The sequence below is a fragment of the Pan paniscus genome, chromosome 21, assembly GCF_029289425.2.
Source record: "Pan paniscus chromosome 21, NHGRI_mPanPan1-v2.0_pri, whole genome shotgun sequence".
NCBI lineage: Eukaryota > Metazoa > Chordata > Mammalia > Primates > Hominidae > Pan > Pan paniscus.
In genome coordinates, this window is record NC_073270.2 from 26,439,626 (window position 1) to 26,456,811 (window position 17,186).

The 17,186-nt window shown below is 44.5% G+C and overlaps 1 protein-coding gene across 6 annotated transcripts in view; it reads right to left on the reverse strand.

Annotated features, from left to right (window-relative positions):
* Positions 1-17,186, reverse strand: part of NINL (ninein like) — a 138,892-nt gene that overhangs the window by 110,712 nt on the left and 10,994 nt on the right. Inside the window, exon 1 of one of the 6 annotated variants that reach the window (XR_010110975.1) lies at positions 11,996-13,981. The exons of 2 other annotated variants lie outside the window; for them this stretch is intronic. Coding sequence is in view for 3 of the 4 variants with exons in the window: in XM_063600942.1 (XP_063457012.1) it covers positions 11,996-12,089 (94 nt within the window). In the remaining variant the exon portion in view is untranslated. Of the gene's footprint in view, positions 1-11,995; positions 13,995-17,186 lie in introns of those variants that run through there. 3 more of the 6 variants (XM_063600942.1, XM_063600944.1, XM_063600943.1) reach the window with 3 other exon arrangements.

The window sequence follows — 17,186 nt, forward strand, 5'->3', positions numbered from 1 at the left end:
GAATATTTACAAAGATAACACACTCATGTAACTACCATTCAGAACACGAAAGACACATCAGGCCAGACGTGGTGGCTTCTGCCTGTAATCCCAGCACTTTGGGAGGCCAAGGTAGGAGGATCGCTTGAGTCCAGGAGTTTGAGACTAGCCTGGGCAACACAGTGAGGCCTCCGTCTCTATTTTCCCTATTGCCCAGGCTGGTGTGCAATGGCGCAATCTGGGCTCACTGCAACTTCCACCTCCCGGGTTCAAGCGATTCTCGTGCCTCAGCCTCCCAAGTACGTAGGATTACAGGCATGCACCACCACGCTTGGGTAATTTTTGTATTTTTAGTAGAGACAGGGTTTCACCACATTGGCCAGGCTGGTCTCGAACTCCTGACCTCAGGTGATCAGCCCGCCTCGGCCTCCCAAAGTGCTGGGATTATAAGCGTGAGCCACCATGCCCGGCCTATTTTCAATTAAAAAAAAAAAAAAAAAACAGGCCGGATACGGTGCCTCATGCCTATAATCCCAACACTTTGGGAGGCCGAGGCAGGAGGATTGCTTGAGCCCAGAAGTTCAAGACCACCCTGGGCAAACATAGTGAGACTTCATTTCTACCAAAAAGCAAAAAATTAGCCAAGGGAGGTGGCAGATGCTTATAGTTCCAGATATTCAGCAGACTGAGGTGGGAGAGGACTGCTTGAGCTTAGCAGGTCAAGGCTACAGTAAGCCATGATTATGCCACTGCACTCCAGCCTGGGTGACAGAGCAAGACCCTGTCTCAAACAAACAAACAAAAAGTTTCATGTAACACAAAAAACTTTTATCTATTTAAAATCAAGGATGGGTACAGTGGCTCATGCCTGTAATCCCAGCACTTTGTGAAGTCAAAGTGGGAGGATCGCTTGAGCCTAGGAGTTTGAGACTAGCCTGGGTAACATAATGAAACCCTGTCTCTAAAGAAAAATACAAAAATTAGCTGGGCATGGTCATGTGCAACTGTATTCCCAGCTACTTGGGAGACTGAGGTGGGAGGATCACTTGAGTCTGGGAGGTCAAGGTTGCAGTGAGCCATGATCATGCCACTGTACTCCAACCTAGGCAACAGGGTGAGATTCTGTGTCTAAATAAATTAATTAGTAATTAAATAAACAAAAGTAGCCAGGCATGGTGGTATACGCCTATGATCCCAACTACGCGGGAGGCTGAGGTGGGAGGATCACTTGGGCCCAGGAGATCGAGGCTGCAGGGAGCTGAGATAGCACTTCAGCCTGGGTGATGGCGAGACTCTGTCTCATGCATGGATACATATATAAGGGCCAATAATCCTACCAAACTGATCTTTCCCCAAATAAAAATGATAAACTTTGGATAGAATACAGAACACAACTACTAAGGGCAGATACCTGAGAGCAACCAAAAACAGGAGGATTCTGGAAGGGAGCTATGGGCACCAGGGGAGTTTCCCACCTCCACAGCTCCCACTCCCAGCTGGAAGGAAATAAGGAGTGATTGCTAACAGGTACAGGGTTTCTTTTGGGTGTGATGAAACTGCATTGCACAACTCTGTGCATGTATTTTATTTTATACTGAACTGCACACTTTAAACAGGTGAATTATATGATATTTGAATTATATCTCACTTAAAGCCATTATTTTTGAAAAGTAAGTGGCTGTAACCTCTACCATGCATACTGTAAACAAGAATGCTGGAGAGACCATATTAATAGACTTCAAGAGGTACAGTATTGGTCAGGTGTGGTGGCTCACGCCTGTAATCCTAGCACTTTGGAAGGCCAAGGAGGGTGAATCACTTGAGGTCAAGAGTTCCAGACCAGCCTGGCCAACATGACAAAACCCTGTCTCTACTAAAAATGCCCAAATTAGATAGGTGTGATGGTGCATGCCTGTAATTCCAGCTACTCGGGAAGCCAAGGGAGGTGAATTTCTTGAACCCAGGAGGCAGAGGCTTCAGTGAGCCGAGATCACACCACTGCACTCCACCCTGGGCAACAGAGCGAAACTCCATCTCAAGAAAAAGAAAAGAAAAAAAAAAAAGTACAGTATTAATTACCAAAGATAGAAGGACTTTTTATAGTGATAATTCAACACAAAGATATATCATAAATGTATAAGCATCTAACACTAGAGCCTCAAAATAAAGCGAAACTCAACAGAATAAAAGAGAGAAATGGACAATTCCACAAGCATATTTGGATATTTAAACTCTAACTTCTTGACAATTGATAGAACTAGATATATAAAAAGAATTATCTAGACGTATAAAAAGTAAAGAGGTAGATGATCTTAACAACATTATCCACTTTGTTCAAAGATAAATATACTGGGCTGGGCGCAGTGGCTCACGCTTGTAATCCCAGCACTTTGGAAGGCCGAGGTGGGCAGATCACTTGAGGCCAAGAGTTTCAGACCAACCTGGCCGACATGGTGAAACCCCGTCTCTACTAAAAATACAAAAAAAAAAAAAAAAAATGAGCCAGGTATGGTGGCATGCGCCTGTAATCACAGCTACTCGGGAGGCTGAAGCAGAAGAATCGCTTGAAGACAAGAGGTGGAGGCTGCAGTGAGCCGAGATCATGCCATTACACTATAGCCTGGGTGAAAGAGCAAGACTCCATCTCAAAAACAAACGAAAAACAAAGATAAACATGCTGAGTAGAATAGGCAGTAATTAAGTCTTCATTTATTTATTTATTTATTTATTTTGAGATGGAGTCTTGCTCTGTCGCCTAGGCTAGAGTGCAGTGGTGTGATCTCAGCTCACTGCAACCTCCGTCGCCTGGATTCAAGCGATTCTCCTGCCTCAGCCTCCCAAGTAGCTGGGAGGACACACACCCACCACCACACTGGCTAATTTTTCGTATTTTTAGTAGAGATGGGGTTTCGCCATGTTGGCCAGGCCAGTCTCAAACCCCTGACCTTAGGTGATTCGCCCACCTCAGCCTCCCAAAGTGCAGGCATGAGCCATCGCGCCCTGCCCAACCCTTCATTTAATAATAATTTATTTTACCCCCTTGGAACTTATAATGATTTTTCAAATGGTCATGTCTTCCCAAGGAAGCTGACTAAGGTAATTTGCAATGATGCCTTTTTCCTTCTTGACCAACTTTTCTGAGTATGAAGACTCATTCAAATACATTCCATTGTCCTCAACATGCAGTCAGGTTGTTCTTTGCTCTTACATTTTAAAATACTTACTTCCCACACCGAGGGACAAGAGGTCCTTGTTCTCTTCAGACTGTGTTTAGGCCAAGAGCAAGTAGGTAGGCAGAGGCACAGAGTACCTGATAATAGGTGTATTCTGAGAACTGCAAATGCAGAGCAGTAAAAAGCGGAGACGGCCTGTCCCATTCCATACTCACAGCAACAGACACTTGCAGATTCAACGTTCATTTCCCAATATCAAGCCGCAGAAGCGAGACACACGCTTGCACCTTCTGCTTTTCCCAGCCAGGTTGCTTTGCTTCCAAGATCTTATGATATTCTCCAGCGTTTCACATGTTCTGTAACACTTTTAGTTTTCAGCAATTACCTGTGAGCTTCAGTCTCAAGAGACTTGCACAACTTTGCTCAACCTAAGTGACTATCACGTGATGACCTGCACAGAGCCTAAAAATAGGGCCACGTAAGGCAAGGTATCTGCTCACCCAGAAAGTCTCCTTCCTGTAAATGAAGCCAAGTCATTGGCTTGGGATGAGGCAGTGTGCTCAGCTCGGGGAGCAGAGGAAGGCCTTTTTCTTTTTTCTTTGAGATGGAGTCTCGCTCTGTCGCCAGGCTGGAGTGCAGTGGCGCGATCTCGGCTCACTGCAACCTCCACCTCCCGGGTTCAAGTGATTCTCCTGCCTCAGCCTCCCAAATAGTTGGGACTACAGGTGCGTGCCGCCACACCCAACTAATTTTTGTATTTTTATTAGAGACGGGGTTTCACCATGTTGGCCAGGATGGTCTGGATCTCTTGACCTCGTAATCTGCCTGCCCCAGCCTCCCAAAGTGCTGGGATTACAGGCGTCAGCCACCTCACCCAGCTAGGAAGGCCTTTTTCATTTTCCGTCTGCTTGGTCGCCACCAATCCATTCTCTATCTTGCCAGGTGTTTTGTTTTGGTTTTGAGACAGAATCTTAGTCTGTCATCCAGGCTGGAGTGCAATGGCCCCATCATAGCTAATTGCAGCCTTGAACTCCTGGGCTCAAGTGATCCTCCTGATGCAGCCTCCGAAGTAGCTGCGACAACAGGCACACACCACCACACCCGACTATTTTTTTTTTCTCATTTTTTGTAAAGATGGGATCTCACTGTGTTGCCCATGCTGGTCTCAAACTCCTGGCCTCACACAATCTTCCCCCTTCAGCCTCCCAAATTGTTGGGATTACAGGCGTGAGCCAGCATGCCCCGCCTTGCATGGTGCTTTGATGCCTATGGTTTACATTGATTGTTGATTGATTGATTGAGACAGGGTCTTGCTCTGTCAGCCAGGCTGGAGTGTAGTGGTGTGAACATGACTCACCTCAGCCTTAACCTCCTGGGTTCAAGCGATCTTCCACCCCAGACTCCCAAGTAGCTGGGACTACAGCCATGTGTCACAATACTCAGCTAATTTTTAAAATTTTTATAGACAGGGTCTCGCCTTGTTGCCCAGGCTGGTCTCCAACTCTTGGCCTTGGCCTCAGGCAATTCTTCACCTTAGCCTCCCAAAGTGCTGGGATTACAGATATGAGCCACCGTGCCTGGCCTACTAAATACTGTTTAATGCCTATATGTGTAATTGACAGAAGTTGGTCTGAGACTCCCTTTCATCATAACCAGAGAGCAAGGTTATAATGAGGGGGAGTAACTACCTTTCATTCATTTCCAACTTCCTACGTGGCCAATCTCCTCTAGCAAAAGGAACCTAAAATTTGTAAATGACCAAACTGGCTAAGGTCAGTAGGCACTCATTATCCTAGAAGTCAGGTGGCCCTAATATATCTGTGCCGCGATGGGCACAGGCATCCTGACTGAGCCAAGGCCTGGAGCCCAGCAGCCCTGAGTGCTGCAACAGCCGGTAATCTGCTCACTCGGGTTTCTGTCACTTCCCCAGGATCTTCAAGGAGTGGGCTGAAGATCTCTTTTTCTCCAGGAATCTATAGCCCCCTGTACCTTTGCTGGTTTGGGGGGATCTCTCTCATGGAGTTTAATGTCTCCTTGCAAGGTATTCACTGTCTCCTCTTTCTAACCACCACCCCTCAAAGGAACCTAAGAGCCCTACAACGAAAGACAAGGAAGGAGGCAGGATCTGAGGGCTCTGAGAAGTAAATGACAGCCACAACAACAACAACAAAGATAGTAAAAATATCTTTCACGAATTAAGGTGAAAGAAAGACATTCTCAGATGAAAAAAAACAAGAAAATTTGCCACCAACAGACCTGCTCTAAAAGAAATGCTAAACAAAGTTCTTCAGACAGAAGGGAAGTAATACCAGAGGGAAAACTGGAGTTTCAGGAATAAAGGAAGAGCAACAGAAATGACAAAGCGCAGGCTGGGCATGGTGGCTCACACCTGTAATCCCAGCACTTTGGGAGGCTAAGGCGGGCAGATCACGAGGTCAGGAGATGAGACCATCCTGGCTAACACGGTGAAATCCCATCTCTACTAAAAATACAAAAAATTAGCTGGGCGTGGTGGCGGGCGCCTGTAGTCCCAGCTACTTAGGAGGCTGAGGCATGAGAATGGCGTGAACCTGGGAGGTGGAGCTTGGAGTGAGCCAAGATGGCGCCACTGCACTCCAGCCTGGGCGACAGAGCAAGACTCCATCTCAAAATGACAAAGAGCTACATAAATAGACTATTTTCCTCTTCTTATGCTAGCTGAAGGCAAAATTTGTAACACTGTCTGAAGCAATTCTCAACATACCTAGATCTACAGCATAATGTGGTGGGTAAAGGACCTTGCATGGCAATATGGTTTCTACATTCCACTTCAAGTGGCACAATATTATTTCTAAGTAAACAAAGTTAAATATGAATACCATAATCCCTGCAGTAACCACTAAAATACCTATACAAAGATATATAGTCTAAACCTCAATAAATTGATTAAATGGAATACTGAGAAACATTCAAGAAATCCCAGAAAGAGAAATAAAACCTAATGAACAAAAAGAAAATAACAAAATGATACATCTATATCCAAACATATTAATAGTTACATTAAGTATAAATGGTCTGAACACACCAATTAAAGAGAAGGACTATCAGACTGAATGTTCTTTAAAACAGACCCAAACATATGCTACCTACAAGAAATCTTCTTCGAATATAAGTAGAAGGATGGAGAAAATACACCATGCAAATAATATTTTTTAATGTGAGATAGCCATATTAATATGAAAAGAGAGAGACTATGGAGTTAAGAAAATTACCAGAAATAAAGCAGGACATTAAATAATGATTTTTACAAGTCCATTTGCCAAGAAGACACAGAAATCCTAAATGTATACTTGTCCTTAGTGTCAAGAGATGAAAAAGAGAAGAAGAAGAAGAAACAAATCATTAGACCAACAAAATACATAAAGCAAAAATGGATAGAACTGGCTGGGCGTGGTGGGTTACACCTGTAATTCCAGCTCTTTGGGAGACCACGGCAAGAGGATTGCTTTAGCCCAGGAGACCAACCCGAGCAACAAAGCAAGACCTCATCTCTACAAAAAAATCAAAATATTAGCCCGGCACGGTAGCTGGGTGTGGTGGCACATACCTGTGGTCTCAGCTACTTGGGAGGCTGAGGTGGCTTTTTTTCTTTTCTTTCTTTTTTTTTTTTTTTTTTGAGATGGAGTCTTGCTCTGTCACCCAGGCTGGAGTGCAGTGGTGCAATATCAGCTCACTGCAATCTCTGCCTCCCAGGTTCAAGCAATTCTTCTGCCTCAGCCTCCCAAGTAGCTGAGATTACAGGCCTACTCTACCACACCCAGCTAATTAACTTTTTGTTTTTTTGAGACAGAGTTTTGCTCTTTTTGCCCAGGCTGGAATGCAATGGCACAATCTCAGCTCACTGCAACCTCCACCTCCTGGGTTCAACCCATTCTCCTGCCTCAGCCTCCTGTGTAGCTAAGATTACAGGTGCATGCCACCAGGCCCAACTAATTTTCGTATTTTTAGTAGAGACAGAGTTTCACCATGTTGGTCAGGCTGGTCTTGAACTCCTGACCTCAGGTGATCTGTCTGCCTTGGCCTCCCAAAGTGTAGGGATTACAAGCGTGAGCCACCGCGCCCGGCCAATTTTTGTATTTTTCGTAGACACGGGGTTTCACCATGTTGGCCAGGCTGGTCTTGAACTCCTGACCTCAAGTGATCCGCCTGCCTCAGCCTCCCAAAGTGCTGGGATTACAGGTGTGAGCCATTGCCCCACTTCTGTTCTAACATGTAAAGAGCCTGAAAGGTGCCATTTAAGTCCTCCCCACAATTAAAAAAAAAAAAAGCTGAATAAAATAAAACTTCTTATATCCATCAGAGAACGAGGTCACAAGACAAACTCCTACCTAAAAACTGAAGAGACAGCGGGCAAATACAGAGATCACAGTTTTACTGAAGCAAAAGCCGAGTAAGCCAATAACTGGTAAAAACACATGGCAACTGATGATTGCTGGAAGCTGATTATAGACAAGTATAAGAGAAAATCCTGAGGCCCAATCTTTCAGGGTAGGGGCAGGAAGTGACATACTTTCATAAGTTTTGTTACATCTCCAAAAGCCTCACCAGATTCTCATGATGAAGACTGGAGAAAAAAATAAATCCCCCACTCTTCGGCAGGTGGAGAGAGAGAAAAAAATAACCATTTTGAAATTCACTCAAAGAAAAGTAACCATTTTGAAAAATGCCCAGAACATTCTGTTTTCCATAACAAAGGCCTTCCATCAAGGAAAGCTACTTTATCAGAACCTTATCTGGCCAAGGGAAAAGGAAAACTTGAAAAATGAAGCCTCCAGTAACTTTCTGGATAACTTAATGGGGTGGGTGGGTCAGGGGAGGAAGAGAGAAAGAAAGGAGGGAAGAGGAGGAGGAGGGCTCGGAAGAGAGGCAGGGAGGGAGGGAGGAAGACAGGCAGGCAGGCAAAGAAACTTCTGAAGTTCACAGTCCAGGAACTCAGACTTACTAAAAAACTGAGACTCACGGGATTACAGGACATTTTCCTTCCCTAATACCTTACCACCACATCAACAGGGCTGTAGTATAATCACAGTGAATTACAATGGAGGGGCAAGATAAAAACTCCACTTGTTATGGTTAATTTTTGGTGTCATCTTGACTGAATAAAGAAATATGTAGAAACCCGCTAGAGCATTATGTTTGGGTGAGTCTGTGATGGTGTTTCCAGGGCAGATTAGCATGGGAGTCTGAGTGGACTAGGTGGGGAAGATTTACCCTCAACGTGGGCAGGTACCATCTAATCTGCTGGGGGCCTGGAGAGAACAAAAACAGAGAAAAGGCAAATCTATCTGCTGAGCTGCCATGCACTCTTCCTCTCCTGTCCTGGAACAACAACTCCAGACTCCCAGCATTTGGACTCCAGGACTTACACTGGCGACCCCCGCAGGCTCTCTGAGCTTTGGCTTCAAATTGAGAGTTACATCATTGGTTTCCCTGGCTCTGAGGCCTTCACACCTGGCCTCAGCCATGCTATTAGCATCCTAGGGCCTCCAGTTGGCAGCCAGCCGGGCACTGGACTTTTCGGCCTCCACAGTCACATGAGTCAGTTCTCCTAACACATCCCCTCTCACATACCTATCATCCATAGATACACAGACAGATACCCTGTTGGTCTCTCTGGAGAACCCTCATACACCACTTAAGGAGTATCTAGAAAAACCCAAAAATAGTTGGGAAACAAAAATGGACACGGGAGGAATATGAAGCCTCTGCCATCTACAGCTACAATAAACATTAAACCCAGCCTAACTGCCAGGCAGAGAAACACAAAACCTCACACTAAAGATCCATTTACTTAAGTTCCTATAGCCCAATCAATACATCATGTCCAGCTTTCAACAAACGATTATAAGATAAATTAAAGTCAAGAAAAAAAAAAAGTCTGAATACACAAAGCAAGCATCAGAACCCACCTCAGATCTGACAAAGATTTTGCAATGATCAGACTGAGACTTTCAGATAACTATGATTAACATGTGAGGGGCTGTAATGGGAAAAAGTGGACAACATACAAAAAGATGAGTAAGGTTCATAAAAATATGCAAACTCTAAGAAAGAATCAGAATAAAATGCTAGAGATCAAAAACATTGTAACAGACCCGGCATGGTAACTCATGCCTGTAATCCCAGTGCTTTGGGAGGCCAAGGCAGGAGGCTTGCTGGAGCCCAGGAGTTTGAGGCTGCAGTGAGCTATTATTACACCACTGCACTCCAACCTAGGTGACACAGCAAGACCCATCTCTGAAACAAACAAACAACAACAACAACAAAAAAAAAAAAAAAAAACAAAGCAACACCATTGTAACAGAAATGAAGAATGCTGGCTGGGTGCAGTGGCTCACACCTGTAATCCTACCACTTCGGGAGGTTGAGGCAAGAGGGTCACTAGAGGCCAGGAGTTTGAGACCAGCCTGGGCAACACAGTGAGATAAAAAAAATCTAAAAATTAGCCAGGCATGGTGGTGCATACCTATAGTCCCAGGAGTTTGAGGCTGCAGTGAACTATGATCTCACCACTACACTCCAACCTGGGCAGCAGAGTGAGACCCTGTCTCAAAAAAAAAATTTTCTTTTAAAAGAATACCTTTGATGGGCTTATCAGTAGACTGCTCATGGTAGAGGAAAGAATCAACGAGCTTGAAAATATTTCAATAGAAACTTCACAAACTGAAAAGCAAAGAGAACAAAGAATAGGGGTGGTAGAGTGGAGGAAGAACAGAATCTTCAACAGCTATGAGACAATTATCAAAGGTGTAACATGTGCATAATGGGAACATTAGAAGTAGGAAGAGAGGAAGAAATGTTTGAAGTAATAATGGCTGAGAATTTCCCCATACCACAGACTCAGGAAGCTCAGAGAGCACCACACAGGATAATACCAAAAAATCGAGGCCGAGGCCTATCATATTCAAATTGGAGAAAACCAAAAGAAAGACCTAGACCTATCATATTCAAACTGCAGGAACCCAAAACAAAGAGAAACCTGAAAGAAGCCAGAAGAAAAAAAACCCTTAGGAGCAAAGTTAAGTATACATCAGACTTCTCATATACCATGAAGCCAAGAAAAAGATATTCTATATTTTGGGCCATAAAACATATATCAATACATTTAAAAGACTAGAAATAATACAAAATATGCTATCAGACCATAATAAAATTAAATTAGAATTCAGTAATAGAAAGATGCAACCGAAAATCTCCATGCACTTGAAAATTAAACAACACATTTCTCAATAATCCATTGGTCAAAGAGGACATTGCAAGAAAAAAATTAAATATATTAAACTGAATGAAATGAAATGCAACATACAAAAATCTTTGGGTACAGCTAAAGCAGTTCTCAGAGGAAAATTTATTATTAAATGCTTATATTAGAAAAGAAGGGCTTGAATCAATAATCTCAGCTTCCAGCTTAAGTAACTAGAAAAAAAGAGCAAAATAAACTGAAGCAAGCAGAAGAATGAAAATAACAAAGAGGGGAAATCAATAAAACTGAACGCAGAAAAGTAATAGAAAAAAAATCAATAAAACCCAAAGCTGATTTTTGAAGTTCAATAAAATTGATAAACCTCTAGCAAAACTAACGAAGGGAAAAAAAGAGAAAGAATTTACAAATTTTCATTTGTCAGATCTCAAAAAAAAAAAAGACAAACTGCCATTATTGGCAATAAAAGAGAATTGTATCTTTACAGATTCTGCAGGCATAATAGGATAATAAACTCCTATTATTTAGGAGTACTAAATAATAGGATACTATAAACTCCACACACATAAATTCAACAGTTTAGATTAAAAGGACCAATTTCTTTCTTACTTTTTTTTTTAAAGACAGACTCTCACTCTGTCACCTAGTCGGGAAGAGTAGTGGCCTGATCATGGCTCATAGCAGCCTCAACCTCCTCCGCTCAAGCAATCCTCCTACCTCAGCCTCCTGAGTAGCTGTGACTACAGGCACGTGCCACCATGCCTGGCTTATTTTTTAAATTTTTTGTAGAGACAGTGTCTCGCTATGTTTCCCAGACTGGTCTCAAACTCCTGTGCTCGAGTGATCCTGCCACCTCAGCCTCCCAAAGTTCTGGGATTACAGGAGTAAGCCACCACACCCTGCCACCAATTTCTTAAAAACCACGATCAGAACTTTTCCAAGATGAAAGAGATGATCTGAATAGCAGCCCTGAAATTGAAGAAAGAAATTGAATTTGGAATTGAGTGTGGTGGCTCATCCCTATAATCCCAGTGCTTTGGGAGGCTGAGGCAGGAGGATCACTTGAGGCCAGGAGTTTGAGACCAGCCTGGGCAACACATTGAGAACCCTCCTTGTCTCTACAAAATAATTTTTTTTTTCTGCTGGGTGTGGTGGCTCACACCTGTAATCCCAGCACTTTGGAAGGCCCAGGTGGGTAGATCACTTGAGGTCAGGAGTTTGAGACCAGCCTGGCCAACATGGTAAAACCCCGTTTCTACCAAAAAAATATTAGCCGGGCATGGTGATGCATGCCTGTAATCCCAGTTACTAGCAGGACTGAGACAGGAGAATCACTTGAACCCAGGAGGTGGAGGTTGCAGTGAGCCGGGATAGTGCCACTACACTCCAGCCTGGGTGACAGAGCGAGACTCTGTCTCAAAAATAATAATAATAATAATAATTAAACTAGAAATAAATTAAATTAGCAATAGAAAGATACAACAGGAAAATCTACATACACTTGAAAACCAAACAACAAGTTTGAATAACTTATCCTGCTGCAGGTGCATACATGCCAAGGAGTTTATACGTGTTTTTATTAAACAAGATAATTTACATTTACCTGGGAGCGTCTGTGATAATGCTTCCCAAGGGAGCTCCACAGTGCCGGGTTGGAGCAGCAGTAGGGTGGGATGCTGGTGCAGAAGCCACTGCATGCCTGCAGCTCTTCCACAGCAGCCAGCGGCCCATGTCTCAGAGCCTGGAGGGCAAGACAGCGATGAATGGAAGTGGGCAGGTCACCTCCTCTTGGGAGGCCCTGCAGGAGGCAGGAGAGATGTGGGTGCAGATATGTTCTGAGCGACACCTAAGAGGCCGACGACTGGTAACCCAGATTCCCTCAGAGGCAGAAGGCATGGCCTGGTGTGGAGCAAGCATGGAGGTGGGGGAAGCAGCCACAGGAAGAGCAGTCCTTCCTGAATGCAGCAGGGCCACAACTGAGCCCCACTACCCTTGTCACTATGGAAATGTCACGACTGTCAAGGAACCACCCAGAGCTTTCTCAGGAGCCTCGCTGGCACATCTGATTCTCTGTCAAAGCTAGGTACTGCAGCCGGGCGTGGTGGCTCACACTTGTAATCCCAGCACTTTGGGAGGCCAAGGTAGGAGGATCACTCAGAAGATGGAGGCCAGCCTGGCCAACATGGCAAAACCCTGTCTCCACTAAAAAAAAAAAAAAAAATTTTAGCTGGGCATGGTGGGCACCTGTAGTCCCAGCTACTTGGGAGGCTGAGGCAGGAGAATCGTTTTAACGCAGGAGGCAGAGGTTGCAGTGAGCTGAGATTGGGCCATTGCACTCCAGCCTGGGCGACAGAGCAAAACTCTGTCTCAAAACAAAACAAAAGCTAGAAATTGCAGAGAAGAATTCATATAGACACCAATATGGTTTGGATCTGTGTCCTTGCCCAAACCTCATGTTCAACTATAATACTCAATGCCGGAGGTGGGGCCTGGTGGGAGGCAACTGGATTGTGGGGGCGGTTTCTCATGGGTAAGCATCATCCCCCTGGTGCTGTTGTCAGGATAGTGAGTTCTCATGAGATTTGGTTGTTTAAAGGTGTGTGGCACCTCCTCGCTTGCTCTCTCATGCTCCTGCTCCCACTGTGTGAGCCACCTCGCTCCCCACTCGCCTTCCGCCATGATTGGAAGCTCCCTGAGGCCTCCCCAGCAGCAGAAGCCGCTATGCTTCCTATACAGTTTGCAGAACCCTGAGCCAATTAAACCTCTTTTCTTTATAAATTACCCAGTCTAAGGTATTTCTTTATAGCAGTGCGAGAACGAACTAATACAGATCCTTTTTTTTTTTTACCTTTTCCAAAATGTCAGAGATCCTGGGCAAGTAGATTTTTTTTTTTTTTTGAGAAGGAGTTGCTCACTCTGTCACACAGGCTGGAGTGCAGTGGCGCAATCTCAGCTCACTGCAACCTCCACCTCCCAGGCTCATGATTCTCCTGCCTCAGCCTCCCGAGTAGCTGGGACTGCAGGCACACGCCACCATGCCTGGCTAATTTTTGTATTTTTTGTAAAGACAGGGTTTCACCATGTTGGCCAGGCTGGTCTCAAACTCCTGGCCTCAAGTGATCCATCCATCTCAGCCTTCCAAAGTGCTGGGCGTGAACCACCGCGCCCAGCCAAATCCTGGGCAAGTAGATGTTAATATTCTGAAAAAAACTGATGACTGCTCTGTAAGTAGGTGTTGTCACCATGAAAGCTCCCCGTTCTCACTCATTAATGAGTAAGCCCCGATGGCTGGCTGGGTGAGGATGCCACAGCTTGCTACGACTATGATGTCTTTACTCCTGTAAGAACCACGTCAAAATATCCAGAAAAAGGAAGGCTGATCACGTAAGGGGATAATCTTGCCTTTCATTATAATAAGCAGGTTTCATAGGCACAGTACTGCTCATCATTAAGGAAACACAAATTAAAACAACTTAAGAAAGGGTTTCCCTCCCTGTCTCACCAGGGGCAAGGTGAGATGACTCCACGTGTCTGGCACATCAGGGTCAAGGAGTGGGCCTGTGTGAGCCTGGCCAGCCCAGACCCTCCAGCACTCCTCGAAGGAGCCTGCTGGGAGGTTGTGATAAGAGAACTCAGTGCACACCTGCCCCAGCAGCAGCCTGAGTACACAGTGACAGGGCTGCAGGGAGGAAGGAAGGTGGAGACATTTTAGTCCAGAGAGAAGGAAAACAGGAAGACTTGGAAACTCTTCATGGAATGCTATTTAAAAGTTGCTTTAGGCTGGACACAGTGGCTCACACCTGGAATCCCAGCACTTTGGGAGGCTGAGGCAGGTGGATCACTTGAAGTCAGGAATTTCAGACCAGTGTGGCCAGCATGGTGAAACTCTGTCTCTACTAAAAATACAAAATTAGCTGGGCATAGTGGCACACGCCTGTAATCCCAGTTACTCAGGAGGCTGAGGCAGGAGAATTGCTTGAATCCTGGGAGGCAAAGGTTGCAGTGAACCAAGATCACACCACTGCACTCCAGCCTGGTCAAGAGAGTGAGACTCTGTCTGAAAAAAAAAAAAAAGGTTGCTTTAGCTCAGCAAAAAATCAAAATCCTAACAAAAGGGAAACACATCACGGTATACATTTTCAACAGCACTGAAGCTAACAGGCCATGTACTGTGTCAACATGCAGACACCTGTCTATAAAAACACTAACCAAGAGAACTCAGCAGAAGCCTAGCACACACAGCTTTCAACTCTGCAGAACGCATGTGCAGACACAGGAGGACATGAGGACAGACCCTGCAGGGTCACCACAGTATCTTAGTAATACAGTCTGTTCCTTTAAGTTGCCTAAGTTTATACTTTTTTGAAGTGTTTGCACATTTTGCCATTCTGAGTAGTTTTTTTTTTTTTAATGAGACAATTGTTGCAATTTATTTTTGTTTCAGTCAAGTGACCTTAAAGGTTGAGGGGAAAAAAAAACGGCCCCAGGAGATTTTCTTAACACTCCCTCCCTGGGAGTGCAGTGCTGGGGCCCACTCTCTGAGCTGTCAGAGCCACTGGAGAGGTGTCTCTACCATTGACCCCTCACTACGGTGCTTGCTTTTGTAATTATGTTTTGGTGATATAAAACTTGTATTTCTTGAGTGCTCATCATGTACTGGACACATTCCTAGGCACTTTGGAATTTATCCTTCTGAAGAAGGCACTATTATTACCCATTTTACAGGTGAGGAAATTGAGCCACAGAAGAGGCTAAGCAATTTGCCCAAGGTCACAGATCTGCTAAGTGAACTCACAGTGAGTGATTAACTCCAGAGTTGGAACACAAACCTTTACATACTGCCCCGTACCTACTAACAGCACACAAGCATATAAGGTAGTTTTGATAGTTTTCTAAAAGTTTTTCCATGAAATAAGTACAGGAATTTGATATCCAAAATACACGGAAAATGTCTCTTCCAGCTCTAAATCAACCTGAAAAGCCCTAGTGTCATGTAAGAATCTATATTAGTAAACTGAATTATAAGGAAAGAATATTAACTTGCTTCCTCCCCAGAACAAAAAAGCAATACTTCAACCAAACATTCCACGTCCCGGTCCATTCTATCCATCTGTTATAAAACTGAGACACTTTCTCTTCCCCAGAACCTGGGTGTAACCTTTCTAGTTTCATGTTGACTATAAAGAAATAAAAGAATAGGCCAGGCGTGGTGGCTCACACCTGTAATCTCAGCACTTTGGGAGGCCGAGGCGGGCGGATCACCTGAGGTCTGAAGTTCCAGACCAGCCTGGCCAACATGGTGAAACCCTGTCTCTACTAAAAATACAAAAATTAGCTGGGCATGGTGGCACATGCCTGTAGTGCCAGCTACTTGGGAGGCTGAGGCAGGAGAATTGCTTGAACCCGGGAGGCGGAGGTTGCAGTGAGCCGAGATCACACCACTGCACTCCAGCCTGGGCGCCAAGAGCAAAACTCCATCTCAAAAAAAAAAATTAAAGAATAAAATAACATAGCCTATAAAATCTATGCTGAAAAATCCTAAGAACAGTCTACCCCTTTTCTCATGATTATTCCAACTTTCATATCTGAAATTCCAGCCATGTGATTAGGAGCCTAGAGGCATAACACACAACACTGATGCTCTTCTACGCTCTCTACACGTATCCTAAAGTGCACAGACTCTGACAGAGGCCTGAATATTTGGGGTTTCTATTTCTAAAGAATGAGCCTGCTGTGAAGGTCAGTGTCAACACCAACAATTCAAAGGCCCTAAAAGAGGATTCAGAATTGCCCGTCAACCTAAATGTAGATAAAACACAGCAATCTGAGGAGCCCATTGATGGGAAAATTACCATATTTTGCTATTGCAACTACTTGAAGTCCATGCCAAACAAAATAAACTAAAATAAAATGTTACAATCCTGGGCTGATGCAGTTTCCCCTGAGTCAACTAAAAAGACTTTGCATGGAACCATTTCTAAGTCTGACACACATGGAGTTCAAGGTCTGAGGAGACCTGAAAAGTTTCCAACATGGCGGTGACTAGGGACCCTGGAGCAGACAAGAGCCTGGAGCATCAGGCCATAGCCTGTTCCATACAGCACACCCGTTCCTGGTGGTCAGGAATGAATTCCCTGCAAGCATCCAGTGTAAAAATCACCCAGAAACAGGAACCAGTAAGGGAAAGAAACCTGGGAAGGAGTGTGGGGAGTCAGGAAGCAGAGAAACCAGCCACACCCCTGCCCTTCACTGACGTCTGCGCTCAGAGCTGTTTGCCTAAAGCGTATCTGTTATTTGAATGATTCTAGTATAAATGACTGTTTCAAAAGTCCCCTATTTTAAATCATAGAATTTTAGAGCTTTATGGCACCTTAAATTCCCTTGTCCATTATCTTAACTGACTCGGGAAAACTATTCTCACTTGACAATGGAGAAAATGAAGCACAGACATCTGGATCCCAAAGTCATTTCAAGAAACAAAGCTAGTGTCTGTGCCATGGCATGGCTGGGCAAGGGCCTTGTGCCCACCACCATCTTTTTTTTTTTCTAGGAGAATGCTTTATTAGGCATAAAAATGCCATTGAAATGCTTTAAAATGCAACAGGAGGAGATGTGAAGACCCAAAGAACAAGTACACAGTGACACATGGCTATCAGAACACACGAAGTAAAGAATCCACACCGCTTCCACCCTTTACCCAGAAAGGGAAGGATCCAGGCCACCTCCTCCTCATGCATGCCCCACTTTACAGGAAGTGTCCACATCTCCCCTCCTAGACAGGTCCTGGAGCTCCT